The following is a 25,299-nucleotide window of genomic DNA, read 5'->3' as shown; positions in this document are numbered from 1 at the left end:
ATTAATAATAATAATATTATATGTATGTATGTATGTATGTATGTATGTATGTATGTATGTATGTATATATATATATATATATATATATATATATATATATATATATATATATATATATATATATATATATATATATATATATATATATATATATATATATATATATATAAAGTATACAAAAATAAAAAAGTAAACGACAAGCTACAAATAAATAAAAATGTGATAAAAAAGTAAAAAAATAAAAATAAAAAAAAATTTGAACTAACCGTGCCGCCCCTGCAATCTGGTTACCATTCTCAGTTGATTTGGGGGTGGGGGGGGGGGGCTGGTTCAGTTGGCAGGGAGGGGGTGCATTGCGGAACATGGCCTTGGGGCGGCAGGGAGAGCAAATCCGGCCCTGCCTGGCCCCAACCCTCTCTCCCACAGTTCTGTTGGAGACAATAAATCTCTTTGCATACAAAAAAAATCTGGCGACAAAATTGTAATGTCTGCCTTCATTTTGTTAAGCGCTGCGCAAATTGTTGACACTGTATAAATCCTGTATAATAATAATCTATCGCAAACCCACGTCAACAGTCTTCTTCGCTGGAAGCCCCCCCATGTCCCTCAAACTGGGGATCCCCATAGGGCAATTCATGACGGCAAAGTGTAATTGCTCTACACAAATAAAATTTGGATGAGAGTGCGGTGTGCCCTTAGAGATTCTACTACTCCAGGAAGGACCTGTGGCGATCATACAATAGGGTGAAACCATTGTCGAGAAATATGCTATTGGGCCCGACAAAGTTATGATAGATTTTATGTAAAATGTACAGACATTCAGGGATTTCTAAAAGCATATATAGCTGGAGTAAAGGATGTTTTTCAGATCTGGGCTTCAAGTTTTATACATGTAATAATGCAGAATTGTAAATTTTTCAGCAAATCGTCATCATGTGACTCACCTCAACTTCCTTCTCAGTCAGTGGCGGAGCACTGCAATGGAAACAGATAAGATTTTAAATCAATTTAAATGTTGATGTAAAGGAGATGGAGACAGAGGAAAGTGATTGACATAAGAGGAAGAGTGATATCGGATCATCCTGGAGAGGCTATGGTCACTTTTATTATTAGGTACTTTTTATTGGAACATAAGGAAATGTTTTGTTTTACAAGAAAGTGAAAAAAAATAAAATAAATAAATAAAAAAAAACACAGCAAGTAGAGAACAAATATAATAAAAAATTTGAAGTGTCAGAATTCATCTGATCTATACAGGCACATTTTGTTGGCGACTAACCAGTGTTGTTGAGCTATAGTCTTTCTGGCCAAGAATAGAATCCTGGTTACGGCTTGTTCCAAATGAGGGTCTTCATGGGGAAGGTCCAAGAATCTTCCTAAATATTTCAACGCTCCGTTTACGAGTGTAATGTAAAAAGTTTCTGGCCCGGATTCAGAAAGAATGGCCTAAGTTTCTGCTGGCGTAGCGTATCTGATATACGCTACGCCGCCGTAACTTAGAGAGGCGAGTACCGTATTCACAAAGAACTTGCGCCCTAAGTTACGGCGGCGTAGCGTAAATGGGCCGGCGTAAGCCTGCGTAATTCAAAGTAGGCTGGTAGGGGGCGTGTTGTATGGAAATGAATCGTGACCCCACGTAAATGACGCGCCTAACCAACGGCGCATGCTCAGTATCACGTAGAATTTTTTCCCTAAGTTACGCCGGCTCAATGCTTAGTCGACGTGAACGTAACCTACGCCCATCCCCATTCACGTACGACTTACGCAAACGACGTAAAATACGACGCTGTTCCGACGTCCATACCCAACATGACTTACCCCTGATTTATGAGGGGTAAAGTTACGCCGGACCGACGCCTTACGTAAACGGCGTAGCTAAATCCGAAGGGCGCAAGTATGTTTCTGAATTGGCGCATCTACCTCATTTGCATATTCGACGCGGAAATATACGGAAGCGCCCTTAGCGGCCAGCGGAAATATGCACCCAAGATACGATGGTGTAAGAGACTTACGTCAGTCGTATCTTGGACAAATTCTGGCGTATCTGATTCTTTGAATCAGGCGCCAAGATACGACGCCTCATATTCAGACTTACGACGGCGTATCTGGAGATACCCCGTCGTAAGTTGTTTCTGAATCCGGGCCTCTAAGTGTAGAATAGAATTCACCTGGTCTATCCAGGCCCATATTGCAGGGGCTTGGGGGGGGGGGGATAACTGGTGTTGTGCTATGGTTTCTCTAGTTAAGTATCCAAGTTATTGCTGGATCACAGGAAATTAAAAAAAAAAAAAAAAATCTCCAATTTTTTGAAAGCTCCCTCTAGGAGTATAATTTAGAATTCATCTTGTCTATCCAGGCACATGTTGGCGCCTATAACCAGTGCCAAGCTATAGTTTTATTAGCCAAGAATAGGACCCTGGTTACGGCTTGTTCCAAATGAGGGTCTTCATTGGGAAGGTCCAAGAATCTTGAGACATTTTTGAAAGCTCCGTCTACAAGGGTAAGTTAAGCTTGTGTGTAGGACAGAATTCCTGTCATACATTGTAGGGGGTTGGGGGGAAATAACATGTATTGTACTATAGTTTTCCTGGCCAAGTATAGGATCCTAGCTAATGAGGGTCTTCAAGGAGAACATTCAAGATCACTGAGAGATAGTCATCTTTGGCTCAGGAGAACAATTAAAACTCAAAGCATGGTTTTTGGCACATTTTGTTGGCGTCTATAACCAGTGTTGAGCTATAGTTTTTCTGGCCGAAAGTAGGACCCTGGTTTCTGCTAGTTCCAAATGAGGGTCTTCATAGGGAAGGTCCAAGAATCTTCAGAATTTTTTTTAAAGCTCCCTCTACGAGTGCAAGTTAAGCTGGAGTGTAGGACAGAATTCCAGGCATGCATTGTAGGGGGTTTGGGGGATTGGGGGATTGGGGGGGCAACACTTATTGTGCTATAGTTTTCCTGGCCAAGTATAGGATCCTAGCTACTACTAATTGTAGATGAGGGTCTTCGAGGATTATGTCCAAGATTACCGAGATACTCATCTTTGGCTCAGGAGGACAATTAAAACTCGAAGCAAGATTTTTGGCAACAAAGACAATTATTCAGTAGTGAGCTAATTTTGGGCGCTGCCAGGGCATCTGGATAAGATCCTGCTGTTCCAAGGTGAATTGGGGCATAAAAGGTTAGCCCCTGCAGCAGATGCAGTACATTCTTAGGGAGGTCCAAAATACTCTAAGTAACAGAATAACTGTATAAGTGGTGGGGGATATTAACATCTGAGGAATTATTTGTAGTGCTCTTCTGTAAGGCTGGGTTCATACCATAGGCCTGTTGTATTAGGGTGTGTACCCCAAAGCTCAAACACACATGCCTTTATCTGCAGCCTCAGCTGCACTAGACAGGGAAAGTATAGTGCTCTGTGCTGAGCGGCTTCCAGTTCATTCACAAACTTAAACCTAGTAAACCCAGTTTACTAGGCTTCGGTTATGAACACAGTGGCCCGGATTCACGTAGAAGCGTGCATCTTTGTGCCGGCGTAACGTATCCCATTTACGTTACGCCTCTGCAACTTTGACAGGCAAGTGGAGTATTCTCAAACCAAAGTTGCGGCGGCGTAGCGAAAATAGGCCGGCGTAAGCCCGCCTAATTCAAATGTGGAAGATGTGGTCGTGTGTTATGTAAATTTAATGTTACCCCACGTAAATGACGCTTTTTACGAACGGCGCATGCATCGTCCATGAAAGTATCCCAGTGCGCATGCTCCAAATTAACCCGCAAGAAGCCAATGCTTTCGACGTGAACGTAAATGACGCACAGCCCTATTCACGAACGACTTACACAAACAACGTAAAATGTGAAAAATTCGACACTGTTCCGACGTCCATACTTAACATTGGTACGCCTCATATAGCAGGGGTAACTTTACGCCGGGAAAAGCCTAACGTAAACGGCGTATCTGTAATGCGACGGACGGGCGTACGTTCGTAATTTGGCGTATCTAGCTGATTTACATATTTCTAGGCGTAAATCAGCGTACACGCCCCTAGCGGCCAGCGTAAATATGCAGTTAAGATACGACGGCGTAAGAGACTTACGCTGGTCGTATCTTAGTGAAATTTTGGCGTATCTAATTCTTTGAATCAGGCGCCAAGATACGACGGCTCAGACTCAGAGATACGACGGCGTATCTGGAGATACGCCGTCGTATCTCCTACGAGAATCTGAGCCAGTGAGTGCGTTCATTTAGAAAAGGAAGGGGCTGGTAAATTGCATATTTACTAGCCCCTTCCTCCACTCTCCATTCTTGGAGCGCAACACAGGGGGAGGCCCAGGCAATAGGAGAAAATCGGCACTGGTGCACACACCCTGCGCATGCCTATGGTTCAAACCAATTCCTTTGGACCGTTTTGAGCAATGTATCCCAACACATACACAACGTAAAGGAAGCAGCCTTGTTCTTAATAGGTCAAATGCAGAATTTCAGCCCAGCCTGAGCGCTCTCCTGTTGGACTGCAGAACACATCTCCATAACATAAGTGCTGGGTTTTGTAGTCCAGAAGGGGAGAACTCAAGCAGGACTGACAACAATGTATGGCATTTCAGAGCAGCAGAGGCAGCACTGTCAGCTCACTTCAAAAATACTAGACCAGCAATGGCAAACCTTGGCACCCCAGATGTTTTGGAACTACATTTCCCATGATGCTCATGCACTCTGCAGTGTAGTTAACTATCATGGGAAATGTAGTTCCAAAACATCTGTGTCATGGATATGCAATAAAGTCTGGCAGCTTACCTGATCTCCATGTGTTCATTAGAGGCCTGACCCTCCTTCTGACTGTCTTTTATCACCTTCCTCCCTGTATTGCTCCACCCTAGGCCATCCCAGGAAGCCTATATTAACCACTGCACTGCTAGTCTGCTTTGCTGTTTAACCGTGTTGTTAGCTTTGGTTCCTGTCTGCAGTGTGCTACGATTATCTTCCTGTGTACCGTTTTTGGCTTGTCCCTGACTTCTCCTGTTTGCCTGTGATCCTGACATTTTGCCTGTCCCTCAGTTACCCTTGTCTACCTGTTGCCCTGACCTCGGCTTACCCATCACTACCGCTTGTCCTGCTTGCTGCTTCCCCTCTCTCCCTGCGGAGCGTGACCTAGGGGATCCCAGAGGTCGCGACCTGGATCCAGCTGCGGCGAAGGCCATCCTCACCACTAGAGGCTCTGGTGAACACAAAGCTGGGTCTTAGACTCCGTGCCCTGGGCGATCTTGGGTTCACGCTTCCTCTCTAATCGCAGCAGTCGCCCATAGGGTTCACTACCCTGTGGTGCATCCCTGACCCCAACGGGGTGCACTTGTCACCTGGCCACAGGTGACCTGACAATCTGGGGTGCCAAGTTCGCCATCACTGTCCTAGACGCTTACTGGATTTTTCATTATATTTATAACATTGTTCTTCAAGGGTGCCAATTCAAAAGGTTTCTACCTGGTTGGGAGACTCTTGTGAATGCGCAATTTGCGTAATAAGATATCAGGAATATGCGGCATGACGTCCGATTTTTCCTTCACCTCTTCTCCATCCTCCTCTCCATTCTCATGGACCGGCGAAGACCCTGAAAGTAAAGCAAAGAAATACAATAAGGCTTGCCCAATGTGAGCCTCAACCACGATGACCGAGGAGGCCAGGGCTGACTTAGATGGCCGTGACCAGCTCTGCCAGCCAAGGAACATGCACAGAACGTAACAAAACCCTGTGTTAGTGGGGCAACATCTTTGTCTTCACTTGGTGGGAAAAAATAAATAAAAAATGTAAATAGAGTTAGGTTAGGACCTCTTTTAAGAACATTGGAAAAAAGGGTGTCAAAGACATGTGATCGTTATACACTCTTGGGTTTACTTGTACAACCTGTGTACAAATACTTTTGCGTTTTGAGGTTCTACTCTTTCTTCAAGGCTCAGTTCTGGTGGAGGCAGCACAAAGTTTTTTTTTTTTTCTTTTAAATGTTGTGATCGATTTTCTCCCAGTTTGGTCAGATCAGTTCAGTTATAGCCAGAAGGGAGTATGTGACGGCTTGGAACTATTTGCTTTGCGGCAAATGACTCCTATTTCAAAAACGATCTTCCCCGAATTGTATGCCTGTGGCCAGCGTTACATGAAAAGACAATTAATAGCAGATTGAGCAAAAGAATTTGGTGTTCTTCCTCCAAAAGAAGAAGACGGCAATACAAGTATTCTGAGTCACGTACAAAACTTCCAGATCGAAACTCGTTATAAACCCATTAACCACTTCCAGTCCGTCCTACAGCAGTTTTACGGCACCTCTGCGCCCGATCACGTATATATACACGATCCGACTCTTCTGGGTGAATAGTTCAACCCAAGGACAAAACTTGTCCTGATCACCCGTTCGCTCCTTCATAGCATATAGCACAGCTGGTTGTTAAGGAGCGGGCCGCTGCGTCCTTAACAACGGATGACTCAGTTGTGAACGGGCTTCCTCACAGACAGCTGAATGAAAAAAAAAAAAAACAACCATTGCCTGCAATGGAAAAAAAAGTAAAAAGTAAAACGGCGTAGGGTTCCCCCCCCCCCCCACAAAAACCATACCAGACCCTTATCTGAGCATGCAGCCTGGCAGGACCAGACCACATGTCCTCCTCAACATGGGGGGGGAGCTTTGGGGCTGGCACTTTAAAGAAGTGAAGAAAAAAAATTGAGGGGGGGTCTCCCCCCCCCCCAACCATACTAGGCCCTTCAGGTCTGGTATGGATTTTCAGGGGATCCCCACGCCAAAATAAAAAATGGCGTGGGGTACCTCCCCATCCAAAATCTATACCAGACCCTTATCCAAGCATGCAGTTTGGCAGACCAGGAAAGGGGGGGGGCGGAGGAGTGAGCACCCCCCCACCTCTTGAACCATACCAGACCACATACCCTCAACATGGGGGGAGCCCCTCTGCCCCAAAGTAGACATGTGCGGTTCGTTTCCTTTCCAAAAGGAAATTCGGAAGTATCCAAATTCCCGAATTTAAAAGGAATCCGATATAAAGAAATTCTAATTTGAATAGTCTACAAATTCAAAGAGTTTTTCCAATTTCCACAGAGAATAAAATAGAAAATAAAAGAATAGGATTGAAAAAATATATATATTTTTTTCTATTCTATTCCTTTATTTTCTATTCTATTTTATTCTTTTTGGAAATTGGAAAACTATTTGAATTCGAAAACCAGGTCAAAATTTATTCGAAAACGAAAATGAATCCTGAAAACAAATTTAACTAAACAAATTTATGTGAATAACAAATCGAAACAAATTTTTTATTTCTGCACGGGTCCACCCCAAAGCACCTTGTCCCCATGTTGATGGGGATAAGGGCCTCTTCCCGACAACCCTGGGTGGTGGTTGTGGGGGTCTGCAGGCAGGGGGCTTATTGGAATCTGGAAGCCCCCCCTTCAACAAGGGGGCCCCCAGATTCCACCCCTCCCCTATGTGAATGAGTCGAGGTACATTGTACCCCGACACATTCACATTTTGACAGTACCTTTTTTTTTTTTTTAAATAAAAAGTCAAAATAATATTAATAATAATAATAATAATAATAATAATAATAATAAAAAAGTCCCCCTGATGTGGATCCATCGTCAATCATGACACCCGCCACGCCAGCAGGTCCAAAAAAAGGGAAGCTCTGCCCGCGACGAAGGCCAACTGCCAAATGCCTGTGCCGTCATTTGACAATTCTTGAATAGGTAAGGGCGGGTCCACCTGGCGATGTCATCTGGTGGCATCACCCTCTTGTGACGTCACCGACCCAGCATGCACCTGCCGCTGATTGGTCATCGCCACCTGGCACTTGGCTTTGGACATTACCGGAGCGAGCCCTGTGTATGTAGGACGCTCTTCTGACAGCAGCAATGTGCTGTTATTTTCTCCCTGCAAAGCACATTGCTCAGTAAAAACAGCAACACTGATTAGGCACACATTTAACCCCTTCCCAGCCAGTGTCATTAGTACAGTGACAGTGCATATTTCCAGCACTGATCACCGTTTCCCAAAAAGCATCAGATTTGGGTATTTGGGCACAATGTAGCATGACGCGCAATTGTAAATTTCCCCTCCTAGCACACATCCTCCCTGCCCCCGTTACAAATCCTCCATCCCAGCACTAATTCCCTGCCCCCAATCCCCCCCCCCAAAGTCCCCCTTCCTGCACCAATTACATTCTCCCCAATCTCCCATCCCAATTCCCCCCCCCCCCCCCAATCATCCCAACTAGCACAAATCCCCCTCCCCCCAAAGAAAAAGTCTCCTCCTGGCACAAATTCCCCACCCCCCCAAATTTACCTTCCCCTCCTAGCACTCATCCTCCCCACTGTAATTTACCCCCCTAACACAAAGGCACCCCAATCATCCCCCTCCGACAAAAATGTCTCCTCCTCGCACAAATCCCCCCCCCCCCCAATTTACCCCCCTAAGCCCATATCCTCCCCCCGCTCAAAATCTCCCCCTCCCAGCACTAATTCCGTCCCCCCATCCTTGCACAAATCCCCACCCCAATTTCCCCTCCTGGCACAAATGCCCCCTCCCAATCATCCCTACTAGCACAAGTCCACCTCCCAAAAAAATAAAATAATGTCTCCTCCTTGCACAAATCCCCCCCCCCAATTTACCCCCCTAAGCCCATATCCTCCCCCCGCTCAAAATCTCCCCCTCCCAGCACTAATTCCGTCCCCCCATCCTTGCACAAATCCCCACCCCAATTTCCCCTCCTGGCACAAATGCCCCCTCCCAATCATCCCTACTAGCACAAGTCCACCTCCCAAAAAAATAAAATAATGTCTCCTCCTTGCACAAATCCCCCCCCCAAATTTACCACCCTAAGCCCATATCCTCCCCCCGCTCAAAATCCCCCCCCCTCCCAGCACTAATTCCACTCCCCCATTCTTGTACAAATCCCCCCCCCCAAAAAAAAAAAAAATTCTCTCCTAGCACACATCCTCCACAGATTCGGACAGCGCCATTGCTGGCAATAGCCGCCGATTTGACGTGTTAAATCGCATGCCAAGTCGCTGCAATGTGAACCTAAGCTAACACAAACAAATTGAAGCCAAACTCCAGCTCACACTTTTTTTTTGGGGGGGGGGGGATAAAAGATTTTATATGAATAAATAAAAGCTGATCATTGTAAGAACCCCCGTCAGTAGTAAATGGTTTGTTTCATCCCTGTAACGGCTACAGCCGCAGGACAGCCCGTTTCTTTTGAAAAACAACAGACTTGCTGGCTGGATCACCAGGTGAAAATAAGGGAAAGAAATTCTAAAAAAAAAAAAAAAAAGGAAACAAATGCAGCCGCCACATCTAAGGATTGGTAAGTTGCAATATATTATCATTTTGGTTTTAGGTTTAATATCGCTTGAAAGTGCTAATTCTAACTGTCACACTTCTGTCTGGAAAAAACACTGGGGTAGATTCAGGTAGCTATTACGGCGGCGTATCTCCAGATACGACGCCGTAATTTGAATTCTGCGCCGGCGTATCGTTACGCCGATTCACAAAGGCAGATACACTAAAAAAATAGGCTTCCTCCGCCGGCGTAACTTGAATGCGGCGGCGTAGAATTGTGTGCAATATTACGCTGGCCGCTAGGTGGCGCTTCCGTTGTTTTCGGCGTAGAATATGCAAATTACCTAGTTACGTTGATTCACAAACGTCTGTGCGCCCGGCGGTAGTTTTTTACGTCGTTTGCGTAATGCTTTTCCGGCGTAACGTTGTTCCTGCTATTAGGAGGCGCAGCCAATGTTAAGTATGGACGTCGTTCTCGCTTCGAAATTTTAATTTTTTACGTCGTTTGCGTAAGACGTTCGCTAATAGGGCTGGACGTAATTTACGTTCACGTCGAAACCAATACGTCGTTGCGCCGTACTTCGTAAATCACGTCAGGTCATCACATATTAGCATAAAACACACCCCCCCTTCCCCATTTGAATTAGGCGCGCTTACGCCGGCCCGATTTACGCTACGCCGCCGCAACTTACGGAGCAAGTGCTTTGTGAATACTGCACTTGCTCCTGTAAGTTACGGCAGCGTAGCGTAAATACGATACGCTGCGCCGCCGTAACAAGAAGCGCAGGTACGTGAATCTACCACACTGTATGGTAATATAATAAAAGTCAAATATAAAATAAGATAAAAAAAATAAAAAGGTAAAACCTGCAGTCTCCATGGAGCGCGTGCCGCTGGGTTCCCAGGAATGAGAGTCGCTCCTTTCCACAGCGGCGGCGGCGATGATAAGCCCAGCAGGACATGAATAAGCCTCCCATCAGGCCTTGTGGTGGCTTATCACCGGCAGCAGCCTTCAGCTCTACCGCTGCCAATGCTCCATAAATACCCTGAATGGACGCAGGGAGAGGATGGAAAAAATACACAAAACCCTCCAACACTAGAAAACCAATACTCCCCTCCCCCACCTTCCTTCTTCATCTTTCATTAGTTAGGCCACCAGGTGACTCAGGGCTGTAGATGGAAGCTTCATCCTCCCTCTAGCAGTGATTAACCCTTTAGGGTTTGTTACCAACAGAGGCGGCTCTAGGTTTTTTGAGGCCTTAGGCCTGGGGAGACATGGGGCCCGCCCCACTCACGCCCATGATGGGGAAAATAATTCAAGCACAAGAGCCTCTTCCCCACAACCCTGGCCGGTGGTTGTGGGGGTCTGTGGGCAGGGGGCTTATCGGAATCTGGAAGCCCCCTTTAATATGGCGGCCCCCAGATCCTGATCTTTAATAACTAGGGGGTGGGGGCCACCTGGTGATGCCACCTGGTGAACCCGCCCCTTGTGACAACATTGACTGAGGTCATGCTGGGTCATTGATGTCACAAGGGGTGGTATATATTCACTGGTTGTTAGGGACGCTCCTGAGTCAGAGCTTATAACGTTGCCTGAGCACAGCAGCGTTAAGGTCCCCTGTCCCTCAAAACTGGGGTAATGCATCGAGCAAGTTAGGCGGCCGCAAGGCCCCTGTGAGTGCGAGGCCTTAGGCGACCGCCTAATTTGCCTAATTAAAGAGCCTCCTCTGGTTACCAACAGTGGCGGCTGGTGGGTTTTTTGTTCAGGGGGGCAGCAAACAACCACCCCCCTCCCCCCCCCGGCGGCACTAACAACCCCCCATGCGTCTGCATCCAGCATGGCGGGGGTCTAGGCAGTGGCTCCAGGTGCAGGGTCCCGGCAGCAGCTCCAGGCTGGCAGGTGCAGGGTGAGTGTGTGAAAAACGTATATAGCGCAACGCATGCGAACTCAATGGCCTCTGGGCGCTTGGTATCCATTTCCTGAGTAAACTTTTTGCCCTCAGAAGAGATGGGTTTTGATCTTTCTTCTGAAGGCCAGGTAGTTCACCTCCAATCGGATGCTGGTTGGTAGAGCTTGGACCGCAAATCTTCGTTCTCCTTTGGACTTGTATCTGGCTTTGGGTATCTGGACAGTGGCGGTTCGTCCATAGAGAGCGCTGGAGCGCCGGCCCCTCTGGCTCTCACCGCCACTGAGTCTAATAAAAAAGATAGATTCATGCATTGCACGAATCTATGTTATTTTCGCCGCTGCCGCTGTTCTATTCAGATGGTCGGCGCTCATGTCCGGCCATCTGATTAACGGCAGCTGGTTGGCTGTACGGAAGTGCCTATCAGAGCCAACGGCTTTCCAAGTACAGCCCTCGGGTCCCGGAAGGGACCCACTAGGGATGCGCTCCTTGGATAAGACTGACAGGCGTCTCAGCCAATCAGGTTGGCCGATTCTGGCTACCGGTAACCTGATTGGCTGAGACGCCTGTCAGTCATCGAGGGCGGTAGAGGACATCGAGGGACGTGGATGGCTGACTCCAGTAAAGTTAAGTGCCAGGCGGGGGGGGGGGGCACTTTACAGGGCACAGCAGCGACAATAGGCACAGTGGCGACAAAGGGCACAGTGGTGACAATTAAAGGGCACAGTGGTGACAATTAAAGGGCACAGTGGTGACAATTAAAGGGCACAGTGGTGACAATTAAAGGGCACAGTGGTGACAATTGATGGCACAGTGGCTGCGTTTGATGGCATGGCACAGAGGTGTGAATTGATGGCACAGTGGCTGTGATTGATGGCATGGCACAGTGGTGACAATTGATGGCACAGTGGCTGCGTTTGATGGCATGGCACAGTATTTGATCGGTTTGCGCAAAAGTTCTAGCATCTACAAAAAAGGGAATAGAATTATGGCATTTTTATTTATTTGTATTATTTTACTAGTAATGGCGGTGATCTGCGATTTTTATTGTGACCGTGACATTGCCGCGGACACATCAGACACTTTTGACACATTTTTTGGGACCATTCACATTTATACAGCGATTCGTGCTATAAAACTGCACTGATTACTGTGTAAATGTGACTGGCGGGGAAGGGGGTTAAAACTAGGGGGTGCCGAAGGGGTTAATATGTTCCCTAAAGTGTGTTCTAACTGTAGGGGGGAGGGGACTCACAAAGGGGAGGAGACCGATGTGTGTTCCTCTGTACTGGGAACACACATCGGTCTCTTCACAGCTAACAGGACATGGATCTGTGTGTTTACACTCACAGATCCATGGTCCTGCCGTGATTTCGGGCAATCGCGGGTCCCCGGCGGACATCGCGGCCCCCCGGGCACGCGCACCAGGTCCCGAGCAATCCCGGGAAGGCAAGGACGTCATATGGCGTCCACCCAGAGGGAGGGAGGGTTCCCGCCGACGTCATTTTACAATGACTCAGTAGGGAAAGTGTTAAAAACATGCACCAAGGTGAATGTTGTTCAAGTATGTAACAATACAAGCATCAACAAAACATATAACAAGAGACAACAAGAAAACAAAAAAGCAATGACACTACAACTCTCCTATGAGTGATGATCCCTGGTACCCGACGCGTTTCTGGTATACAACCTTCATCAGGGGTAACGAGCAAGGGGTGAGTACGGTTAAAATTCTTTACTGGTACGAGTGGTTCCATATGAAAAAAATAATAATTGTGGAGGTGGGAATACACAGAGGCATCAATCCGAACCCCAATATGAATTTGAAACTGGTGAATTCAGGTCCTGGGAATAACCTTAATGCAACGGTATCCAAACTCCAATGATCCAGTATGAAGCAATGTGCGCTCAGTGGTCAGGATATGGCGCTCACTGGACCTTAATAAGGCAACCCTCGAATCAATGCATGGCTCCAAAATAGTTCCTGTATATCGCGGTAATAGCTCCTAAATATCCCCATACAGCAATCAGTCTGCGTGGTTGGCGTTTCCCCTCCTTGTGGCACAGTTACCGGCGGCCGACGAAAAGCTCCCAATCGCTACTTGCAAAAGGGAGCTTTCCAATCATGTGATAAGCCAATCACAGCAGTCACATGATCATAGACCATCATAAAGCCCCACCTCCCGGCATCCTAAACCCCTTAAAGGGCTCCGGGTCCAAGGAGTTAACTAATCTTTCACAGTCTTGGTGAGTGAATTTCCAACCTTCCCTCTGTATTTTGTTACAATGTTATTTTAATATTTTATATAAGTATTACAAGGGTTTACCCTATACACAGCAGATATATATATATACAGTGGTGATTGAAAGTTTGGCCACCCAAGGAAAGATGGAAAAATCTCCAAAAGGCATCAAATTACAGATTAGACATTCTTATAATATGTCAAAAAAAGTTAGATTTTATTTCCATCATTTACACTTTCAAAATTACAGAAAACAAAAAAATGGCGTCTGCAAAAGTTTGGGCCCCCTGCAGCTTGTAAACGCTTTTTGTAGCCAGCCAAGAGTCTTCCAATTCTTGTTTGAGGGATCTTTGCCCATTCTTCCTTACAAAAGTCTTCCAGTTCTTTGAGATTTCTGGGCTGTCTGTCACGCACGGCTCTTTTAAGGTCTATCCATAGATTTTCAATGATGTTGAGGTCAGGAGATTGTGAAGGCCATGGCAAAACCTTCAGTTTACGCCTCTTGATCTAACCCCCCCGTGGATTTTGAGGTGTGTTTTTGGATCATTATCCATTTGTAGAAGCCATCCTCTCTTTAACTTCAGCTTTTTCACAGATGGCATCAAGTTACTATCCAAAATTTGCTGAAATTTTATTGAATCCATTTTTCCTTCTACTCGTGAAATGTTCCCTGTGCCACTGGCTGCAATACAACCCCAACGCATGATTGATCCACCGCCATGCTTCACAGTTGGACAGAGGTTCTTTTCATTAAATTCTGTGCCCTTTCTTCTCCAAACGTACCTTTGCTCATTCCGGCCAAAAAGTTCTATTTTAACCTCATTGGTCCACAGAACTTGTTTCCAAAATGCATCAGGCTTGTCTATATGTTCATTTGCAAAGTTCAAACGCTGATTTTTGTGGTGAGGACGTAGAAGAGGTTTTCTTCTGATGACTCTTCCATGAAGACCATATTTGTACAAGTATCTCTTTATAGTGGAATAGTGTACCACAACTCCAGTGTCTGCCAGATCTTTCTGGAGGGATGGTGCCGTCAAATGTGGGTTTTGAATTGCTTTTCTCACAATCCTGCGAGCTGTTCTGTCTGATATTTTTCTTGGTCTTCCAGATCTTGCTTTAACTTCCACTGTTCCTGATGACTGCCATTTCTTAATTACATTCCGAGGAACAGAGGATATTGACATCTGAAAACGCTTAGCTATCTTCTTATAGCCTTCTCCAGCTTTGTAAGCGACAACTATTTTCACTTTCAGTTCTAGACAACTGCTTAGAAGAACCCATGATAATGATTGTTGGGGGAGGGTCAGATGAGTCTGGGCATTTAAAACTTTTGAGATTGACATCACCCGGTCTTCCCAGACGATGATTGAGAACACTACATGACACCGGCAGGTCTCAGCTTTACAAAGGGGGCAGTGCATGCTAGAAATTCTGCAGGGTGCCCAAACTTTTGCAGACACCATTTTTTTGTTTACTGTAATTTTGAAAGTGTAAATGATGGAAATAAAATCTAACTTTTTTTGACATATTATAAGAATGTCTAATCTGTAATTTGATGCCTTTTGGAGATTTTTCCATCTGGCTTCGTTATGCACATTTTTACCTGGGGTGCCCAAACTTTCGATCCCCACTGTATATATGAAGGCCATCTACATATACTTGCAGAATACAGTATATATTCTTACATATCTTCAATGCATATCTTCTTTATAAAGAAAAAAGGAAAAAAAGAGAAAGATAAAAAATAAAAAAAGGAGGGGAAGAAAGGGGAGAAATTTCCCTCCGTATTTTCATCAATCAGTGGCAGACAGTTAAGAAAAAAAACACTGGGCAACATAGCACTGGGTACCTCCAACCTCGTACCTCTTTCCTGCTCAGCTGCCTCGCTGAGTTCCGGAAGCTTCTGGCATAAGAGGTTCTGACTTCTCATCATCTTGTGCTCCTAAGAGGAAAAAAGATTCATTAGCAACACTCAATACAAAGTTATGTATTTATTACACTTCATGTCCTGTAGTGCCCTGCAGAGGACCAGGGCTGTCTTAATGAGAGGGCACACCTGGGCACTGCCCAGGGGCCCCAGCTGCATGGGGGGCCCCTGCACTTTGCCTGAAGCAGCTGGTCCTTGAGCCCACGCTGTCCCGAAATTGGGGGCCCCAAAATGGCACTGAGAGTGATAGATACACAGGAGAGGCAGTCTGCCTCCTAACTACTTGCATGGGCGTCCGCTGATTTTTTTTCAGGGGGGGGCACAGACCCCTCCATTCAGCACAGATGGACCCCCCCTTCAGCACAGGCCCTCCCATTCTGCACAGACCCCTCCATTCAGCACAGATGGACCCCCCTTCAGCACAGACCCCCCCTCCATTCCGCACAGACGCCTCCATTCAGCACAAACCCCCCTTCAGCACAGATGGACCCCCTTTAAGCACAGACCCCCCCTTCAGCACATACCCCCTTCAGTACAGATCCCCCTTCAGCACATACCTCCCCCTTAAGCACAGGTGGACTCCCCCATTCAGCACAAACCCCCCCTTAAGCACAGACGGACCCACCTCCCCCCATCCCATTCAGTACCTCACATGAGCCATCAGCGCACCACAGGCAGCGGGTTCCTTCCCCCTGTGTACACATAAATACTGGAGGGGGAGGCGGCTTCACACTGGAGGGGGAGGCGGCCGCAAAACTCTTCAACACCTTCTCGATTTTCCAGGGGGGGTCAATTGCCCCCCTTGCCCTATGGAGCGGACGACCCATGCCTACTTGATGTCTGTTTACCTGCACTGTCATCATTGTAGGGGCCCCAGAGCATTACTCTGCCCAGGGGCCCATGATGCTATTAAGACGGCCCTGATTCTATCAACTAATTCTTGAGAGTAAGTGAGTAACTTGGGGCAGGCTCCCAGTGCATTACTTTGCCCAGGGGCCCATGATGCTATTAAGACGGCCCTGAGGACACCAAGCCAGTCCCACCACCAGTCCCGGCTCCAGGGGAGCTTACACTCCAATGGCAATTTAATAATTATTCCATGTTCACTATCTAAGGTCAGCTAATATACAGCGGGGGAAATAAGTATTGAACGCGTCACCATTTTTCTAGGTAAATATTTCAAAAGGTGCTAAAATTTAAAAATTTTCACCACATCAGTACCAACCCATGCAATCCATACATACAAAGACACCAAAACAAACACGTTCAAAAATTAAGTTGTGTAATAAAATGGAATGGCACTGGGAAAAAGTATTGAACACATGAAGAAAGGGAGGTGCAAAAAGGCAAGACACGAGCTAAAATCTATCAGTAATTAGAAAGCAATCCTGGCCCTTGTCCGTGCAAATTAATATCCACTGGTGGCCTATAAAAAGGTGTCTCTTTACCAAGGTGTCACGCAAGAAACATCTCCTGATGGGTAAAAGCATAAAGCTCTCAAGACCTTCGCAGCCTTATTGTTGAAAAACAAACTGATGGCATTGGCTACAGAAGGATTTCTAAACTTCTCAATGTTCCAGTGAGCGCTGTTGGGGCCATAATCCAGAAGTGGAAAGATCATTAGACCATAAACCAGCCACAACCAGGTGTTCCTCGCTAAATTTCTGACAGAGGAGTGGCCAGGAGGAAAAACTGGATGTCACACCCTTTTTTAAGCCAATTAGAGCCTCAGGCTCTAATCATGTGCTTCCAAAAAAAAAAAACACCATTACAATCCATGCGTTCAGCGCCCTGCATGTAATGCTGGGATGTGGAATTTAGGCAGACTTGATCATTGTGTCTATATGCAATTACAGCATATTTTGTGGGTAAAAGGACAGTGTCAAAGGTGGGTAGTGTGTACTTTGAATAGGTTCAAGCTTTATTTAAACATAACAATGTAAACCGCACTCAATTTGCATTGCTTTGTAGCCGCACCCAATTTATGTCACAAAATCTGCTATGAAGCATATCCTGGCAAAAATTGGTCAGAGCTATAAAGCAGTGCGCCCACCTTCTCTTTCTGCAGTGGACCCCGGTATCCCTGTCAACATATTTTATATATATATATATACACACACACACACACACACAGTTAGGTCCATATATATTTGGACACAGGCACAATTGTCTTTTCTTACAGGTATTTACCAAAAGATATTCAAGCTCTAGTTATATAATGGATATGGGCTGAAAGTGCACTCGGGTTTTATTTGAAGGTATGTACATCCAAATCGGAGGAAGGGTTAAGGAATGACAGCTCTTAATAGCAGCCATTCCCCATTTTTCAAGGGCCCAAAAGAAATTGGTCACTTGAATCAAAATCTGTTTCATGGCCAGGTGTGGGCTACTCCATCAATTAAGAAGGAGAAAGAAAAGGAGAATGAGGAAAAGAAGAAGGGAAAGGAGAAGGAGAAAAGGGAGAATGGGAAGAAGAAAAAAGGTAAAGAGAAGGACAACAAGCGTAAGGAGAAGGATAACAAGGAGAAGGAGAACAAGGGTAAGGAGGAGAAGACAGAGAAGGAGAAGAAGACAGAGAAGGAGAAGAAGACAGAGAAGGAGAAGAAGACAGAGAAGAAGGAGACAGAGAAGGAGAAGAAGATGAAGAAGAAGACGGAGAAGGAGAAGGAGAAGAAGATGGAGAAGGAAAATGAGAAGAAGGAAGAGGATAAGACAGAGGAGGAGGAGAAGACAGAGGAGGAGGAAAAGACAGAGGAGGAGGAAAAGACAGAGGAGGAGGAGGAAAAAACAGAGGAGGAGGAGAAGACAGAGAAGGAGGAGAAAGGAGAAAACAGAGGAGGAGGAAAAGAAGAAGAAGAAGGGAAAGGGAGAAGGGAAAAGAGAAGTAGAGTTACTATAGAAGAAAAGTGACTCTACCAGGGAGAAGGAGAACAAGGGTAAGGAGAAGGAGGACAAGAGTAAGGAGAAGGAGGACAAGGAGAAGGAAAAGGAGGACAAGGATAAGGGGGACAAGGGGAAGATAGAGGGGGACAAGGAGAATATAGAGAAGGAAGAGAAGACAGAGAAGGAGGAGAAGACAGTAAAGGAGGAGAAGACAGAGAATGAGGAGAAGACAGTAAAGGAGGAGAAGACAGAGAATGAGGAGAAGACGGGGAAGACAGAGAAGGAGGAGAAAAAAAAGAAGGAGAAGGAGAAGAAAGTAGAAGATAGAGGAGGAGGAAAAGGAGAACAAGAAGGGGAAAGGAGAAGTAGAGTTACTATAGAAGAAAAGTGACTCTACCAAGGAAAAGGAGAACAAGGGTAAGGAGAAGGAGGACAAGGATAAGGAGGACAAGGATAAGGAGGACAAGGAGAAGACAGAGAAGGAGGAGAAGACAGAGAAGGAGGAGAAGACAGTAAAGGAGGAGAAGACAGAGAATGAGGAGAAGACGGGGAAGACAGAGAAGGAGGAGAAAAAAAAGAAGGAGAAGGAGGAGAAAGTAGAAGATAGAGGAGGAGGAAAGGGAGAACAAGAAGGGGAAAGGAGAAGTAGAGTTACTATAGAAGAAAAGTGACTCTACCAAGGAGAAGGAGAACAAGGGTAAGGAGAAGGAGGACAAGGATAAGGAGAAGATAAAGGGGGACAAGGAGAAGACAGAGAAGGGGGAGAAGACAGAGAAGGAGGAGAAGACAGAGAAGGAGGAGAAGACAGTAAATGAGGAGAAGACAGAGAAGGAGGAGAAGACGGGGAAGACAGAGAAGGAGGAGAAAGGAGAAAACAGAGAAGGAGGAGAAAGTAGAAGATAGAGGAGGAGGAAAAGGAGAACAAGAAGGGGAAAGGAGAAGTAGAGTTGCTATAGAAGAAAAGTGACTCTACCAAGGAGAAGGAGAACAAGGGTAAGGAGGACAAGGGTAAGGAGAAGGAGGACAATGGTAAGGAGAAGGAGGACAAGGGTGAGGAGAAGGAGGACAAGGGTAAGGAGAAGGAGGACAAGGGTAAGGAGAAGAAGGACAAGGGTAAGGAGAAGGAGAACAAGGGTAAGGAGAAGGAGGACAAGGGTAAGGAGAAGGAGAACAAGGGTAAGGAGAAGGAGGACAAGGGTAAGGAGAAGGAGAACAAGGGTGAGGAGAAGGAGGACAAGGGTAAGGAGGAGGACAAGGGTAAGGAGAAGGAGGACAAGGGTAAGGAGAAGGAGGACAAGGAGAAGGAGGACAATGGTAAGGAGAAGGAGGACAAGGGTAAGGAGAAGGAGGACAAGGGTAAGGAGAAGGAGGACAAGGGTAAGGAGAAGGAGGACAAGGGTAAGGAGAAGGAGGACAAGGGTAAGGAGAAGGAGAACGGAAAGAAGAAGGGAAAGGAGAAGTAGAGTTACTATAGAAGAAATATGACTCTGCCAACATGTGAAATTTAATTGACCTATGTAAGTTATTAAACACATTTTTGAACCTATGTATATAAATAAAAATGTTCTGCCCACTTCTGCATTACTTGTGGTAGAGCCTTCATATATATATTTATTTGTGTATATAGTTGTTTGCCTGTTTTGAGTTCTGTTTTAAATCTCTGGGTATTGCAAACCATGGAAAGGTTTCAGTTGGAGAGAAACAGTGCAAGACCTTTTTTCTTTCTGCATGTGAATTACCGGTACGCGGCTGGCCATTTCGCAATGCGATCTTTGCAGGTTGTTGATATCAATTCAGGAAGGAAAAGCCTGCTGGAAAGAGGATCCTCGTGTGTGATTTATTCCACCAGTCCAGTTCCTGTGTATTCCCTTCTAATCTGACACGACAATTCATCAGCTCCTTCCTGTTTACGCTCTGGCATTACACGGGGCTGAGCAGGTTCAGGAACACTTTGAAATGTAGGACTCCGAGGCCCATTCCACTAGCGGCAGCCTCTAATGCCAGATATATTGTTATGTCTGGAGATGGCGACCATCATCATCCACCAACACAACCGCCAGAAACATGGCTTTATAAAGGCATTCAATGCTATCGTAAAAGTATCCTGTGGTTAATAAAAGGAGTCCCAGCCATGAGCTACACAAGGCTTCTGTGCTAAGCAACGTCATCCAATAGAGTTTCTAAAAGAAAACCAAAACCGGCCTTTAATAAGCCAAAAATAAATACGAAGTTTCTGTAATGCCTCGTACACACGGCCGGACTTTTTCCGAGAAAAAAAGTTAGACTGGCTTTTTTTCTTTGAAAGTTCAGCCGTGTGTAGCCTCCATTGGACTTTTTTTCTCGGAAGTAGACGGACCTTAGATAGAGAACATGTTCCCTTTCTTTCTCTCACGGCGGACTTTTGTGTGTGTACAAGGCATTACATTACCCAATTTATTAAACAAAAAGCACAAAATAGAATCAGAAGTGGAAATGCCGTCTGCCCAGTTTTCCTCAGTTTAGGCCGATGCGTATCCTTTTACATATTTTTGGTAAAAAAAATCGCAATAAGCGTTTGGTTTGGTTTGCGCAAAAGTGTCTACAAAATAGGGGATCGTTTTATGGCATTTTTATTAATATTTTTTTTTTTTACTAGTAATAGCGGCAATCAGCGACTTTTATCGTGACTGCAACATTATGGCGGACACTTCGGACACTTTTGATGCCATTTTGGGACCATTGTCATATATACAGCGATTAGTGCTATAAAAATGCACTGATTACTGTGTAAATGACACTGGCAGGGAAGGGGTTAACCACTAGGGGGCGCTGTAGGGGTTAAGCATGTCCTAGGGGGTGATTCTAACTGTGGGGGGGGGGCCACCATTGACACAACACTGATCACTGCTCCCGATGTCAGGGAGCAGTAGATCACTGTCCTGTCACTAGGCAGTGCGGAAGTGCTGGCTCTGATAGGCTTTCCGAGTACAGCCCTCGTCTCCTGGAAGCTTATCATCAGAACGTACGGGGGGTGCGTTCCTTGGATAAGACTGACGGCCGTCCCAGCCAATCAGGTTCACCGATTCTGGTTATCGGTAACCTGATTGGCTGAAGCGTCACCAAGGCGGGAGAAGACATCGAGGGACGTGGAAGGAGAAAGGTAAGTGCATTTTACAGGGCACAGCGGCGACAATGGGCACAGAGGCGACAAAGGACACAGTGGCATCAATGGGCACAGTGGCGACAAAGGGCACAGTGGCATCAATGGGCACAGCGGCGACAATGGGCACAGAGGCGACAATGGGCACGGTGGGATCAATGGGCACAGTGGTGACAAAGGGCACAGTGGGACAATGGGCACAGTGGCAACAATTAAAGGGCACAGTGACATGCACAGTGGCAACAATGGGCACAGTGGCGAAAATTAAAGGGCACAGTGGTGACAATTGGCACAGTGACAACAATTGAGGGGCACAGTGGCTGCGTTTGATGGCATGGCACAGTGGCTGTGTTTGATGGCATGGCACAGTGGCTGCGTTTGATGGCATGGCACAGTGACTGCGTTTGATGACATGGCACAGTGGTGCGAATTGATGGCATAGTGACTGCATTTGATGGCATGGCACAGTGGTGATAATTGATGGCACAGTGGCTGCGTTTAATGGCATGGCACACTGACTGCGTTTGATGGCATGGCACAGTGGTGACAATTGATGGCACAGTGGCTGCGTTTGATGGCATGGCACAGTGACTGCGTTTGATGGCATGGAACAGTGGTGATAATTGATGGCATGGCACAGTGGTGACAATTGATGGCACAGTGGCTGCGTTTGATGGCATGGCACAGTAACTGCGTTTGATGGCATGGCACAGTGGTGCGAATTGATGGGCATAGTGACTGCATTTGATGGCATGGCACAGTGGTGACAATTGATGGCACAGTGGCTGCATTTGATGGGCACAGTGAGGCTGCAATTTTTTTCTTTTTTTTTTTTTCGTTTGCGCCCCCCCAAAAATTTTGAGTACCAGCCGCCACTGGCCAGCATAGAAAGTCCATAGTAGAACCTACCTCTCTCAGCTTGGTCAGTTTCTGCAGTCGGACGGGTTGGATGTGAAAATCTTTGAGCCCCGTAAATTTGGACAGTTTGTTGTTGCTTTTATCGTGGAAAAACGTTTCTTTGTCCGGTAAATCCAAACTGGATTTCTTTTTCTGCTCCGGATCCAAGCTGTCCCAAGAGAGGGCCCTCAAGAGCGGAGGTCGGGACCCAGCTGACGCATGCTCTAGTCGGGAATCTGCTGGAACCGTGTTTGACCCTGGAACCAGGAACGCCCCACCGGAGACCCCTGGAGGCTGTGCTTGGCTCCCTGGGGGTGGATCGTTGTCTTTGGGTTTCTTAAGGATAGGCTTGGCAGAGTCACGATCGGGGCTGTTCAGGGGTTTGCAGGGTGAAGGCTTACTAACGTCCGAAGGTCCAGCTTTGTATGGGGGAATCGTCACATGTTTAAGGGGGTCAAAGTTTTCCTTCTGTTCGGACAGGGTCTCCTTAGAGGCTGCTAAGGTATGGGGGCGAGGGGTCAGTCTGCCCTGCGAGATCTTCCTCGACTCTTGCTGAAATCCTTTCGTGGCATTCTGAAACAGGAGAACATGTTATTATCCTTCCAGAATCAAGACAAGGCAATTTATAAAAAGTTATTGCCTATAACCGTAAGGGTCCGTTCGCACAAGGTGCGTAGAGAGAGGAGAAAATTGGGACTTTTTGGGTGCAAAGTAAATTTTTAAAATATCAAATATAATGTATAAACATTTTTTATTTTGAGGAGCAAAATAAAATAAGTGGCTGGTACAGTTTATCACAATTACATCGAAACAGCAATATAAGATGGACTTCCCAACATGTTTCGCCCGTATGTCGGGCTTCTTCAGGGAGCGCTGTCTTCTATCAGTGACAACACAGAAGAAATGACACTTTGCTACAATGTTGTGTAGTGAGTGTACAGCTTGTATAACAGTGTACATTTGCTGTCCCCTCAAAATAACTCAACACACAGCCATTAATTGTCTAAACCGCTGGCAACAAAAGTGAGTACACCCTAAGTGACAATGTCCAAAAGTGTCAATATTTTGTGTGTACTCACTTTTGTGAGATACTGTATATACACACACTCACCAGGGGCGGACTGACAACTCATGGGGCCCCCCGGGCAATAGAAGATTATAGGGCCCCTGGGCTTACAGATGGCCACCACGCCAGGAGGCGGGGCAGCTAAAATCTCAGGATTTTCACATCAAAAACATGTCGGTTTTGGACATATCAGGGACAGATCTAAAAAAAACATATGGCCAGATTCAGGTACGGCGGCTTAAAGTTGTGCGGGCGTAGCGTATGTAATTTACGTTACGCCGCCGTAAGTTAGAGAGGCAAGTGCTGTATTCACAAAGCACTTGCGTCCTAAGTTACGGCGGCGTAGCGTAAATGTGCCAGCGTAAGCGCGCCCAATTCAAATTGTGAAGAGGTGGGCGTGTTTTATGTAAATAAAGCATGACCCCACGTAAATGACGTTTTGAACGAACGGCGCATGCGCCATCCGTGGACGTATCCCAGTGCGCATGCTCCAAATTACGCCGCAAAGACTCATTGGTTTCGACGTGAACGTAAATTACGCCCAGCCCTATTCACAGACGACTTACACAAACGACGTAAAAATTTTAAAATTTGACGCGGTTCCGACGTCCATACTTAACATTGGCTGCCCCATCTTTTTGGTGGTTTATCTTTACACCTGAAAACGCCTTACGCAAACGGCGTATCTTTACTGCGACGGGCAAGCGTACGTTCGTGAATAGGCGTATCTCGCTGATTTACGCCTTCTAGGCGTAAATCAGCGTACACGCCCCTAGCGGCCAGCCTAAATAGACAGCTAAGATACGACGGCGCCGGCTGTCGTATCTTAGCTACATTTAAGCGTATCTCAATTTGAGAATACACTTAAATATAAGACGGCGCAGATTCGGAGTTACGACGGCGTATCTACTGATACGCCGTCGTTTCTCTACGTGAATCTGGCTAATAGATTTTTACATACTGTGCCTGGTTTTACTGAGCCTGGCTACTCTGATGGGGCCCCCTAGTGGCATGGGGCCCTCGGGCAGTGCCCGAGTGACTCAATGGTCAGTCTGCCCCTGACACTCACACACACACATCTTTATTCAATCCCTTCAATTTCTTCTATATACTGCATATGATTTCTCACCTGCATTATGGCTGCGGCTGAAGGGAACACGTTGTTATAGGGATCAGGTCCTGTGTAAACATAAGCAGAGTTGTAATAGGATAATAGGTGATATATTACCGATTTACCAAGCAATACATTTAAAGATCAAATCCCCCGTACTGGACGTATAGGTTGCGGGTTGGTGGGAGTTTTTTCACCTAATGCCTATGGGCTCAGTTCCCAAAGATAACCCACAAGCAAAAGGATACACACCAAACTGAGCATGTGCAGAGTGTCTCATAAGGCTCTGTCTTATCAGGAAATGAATTGGGGACTGTGGAAGAAGGGGAGGATCCGAGAAGACAGGATCAAAGAGCCTTTTTGTCATGGATATGCAATAGTCTGGCAGCTTACCTGTTTCCATCTGTCCATTAGGAGGCCTGACTCTGTTCTGGTTTACCTTCTTATCTCTTCTACTTCCAGTATGGCCCCACCCAGGCCATCCCAGGAAGTCTATATTAACTGTTGCACTACAGGCCTGCAGTGCTGTTCAACAGTGTTGTTTGCTCAAGTCTGCAGTGTGCTACGATTATCTTCCTGTGTACCGTTTTTGGCTCGTCCCTGACTTCTCCTGTTTGCCTGTGCCCTTGATCTTTTGCCTGTCCCTCGGTTACCCTGTCTGCCTGTTCCCCCGACCTCGGCTTACCCATCACTTCCATTTGTCCTGCTTGCTGCTTCCCATCTCTCTCTGCGGAGCGTGACCTAGGGGATCCCAGGGGTCGCGACCTGGATCCAGCTGCGACGAAAGGCCATCCTCA

General features: G+C 46.3%; 1 protein-coding gene across 2 annotated transcripts in view; it reads right to left on the bottom strand.

The window, feature by feature from the left end:
- IRAG1 (inositol 1,4,5-triphosphate receptor associated 1) overlaps positions 1-25,299 on the bottom strand; it is a 129,435-nt gene that overhangs the window by 26,266 nt on the left and 77,870 nt on the right. For both annotated transcript variants that reach the window (XM_040327965.1, XM_040327966.1), the window contains exons 7-11: positions 24,521-24,570; positions 22,338-22,898; positions 15,343-15,421; positions 5,471-5,597; positions 945-975 (exon numbers count right to left, since the gene is read on the bottom strand). In XM_040327965.1, the coding sequence (XP_040183899.1) occupies positions 945-975; positions 5,471-5,597; positions 15,343-15,421; positions 22,338-22,898; positions 24,521-24,570 (848 nt within the window). The remainder of the gene's footprint in view (positions 1-944; positions 976-5,470; positions 5,598-15,342; positions 15,422-22,337; positions 22,899-24,520; positions 24,571-25,299) is intronic.

The sequence above is a fragment of the Rana temporaria genome, chromosome 11 (genome assembly GCF_905171775.1).
Source record: "Rana temporaria chromosome 11, aRanTem1.1, whole genome shotgun sequence".
Taxonomy (NCBI): Eukaryota; Metazoa; Chordata; class Amphibia; order Anura; family Ranidae; genus Rana; species Rana temporaria.
The sequence above is the reverse complement of the archived record's forward strand: the minus strand, read 5'-3'. Positions and strand labels throughout refer to the sequence as shown.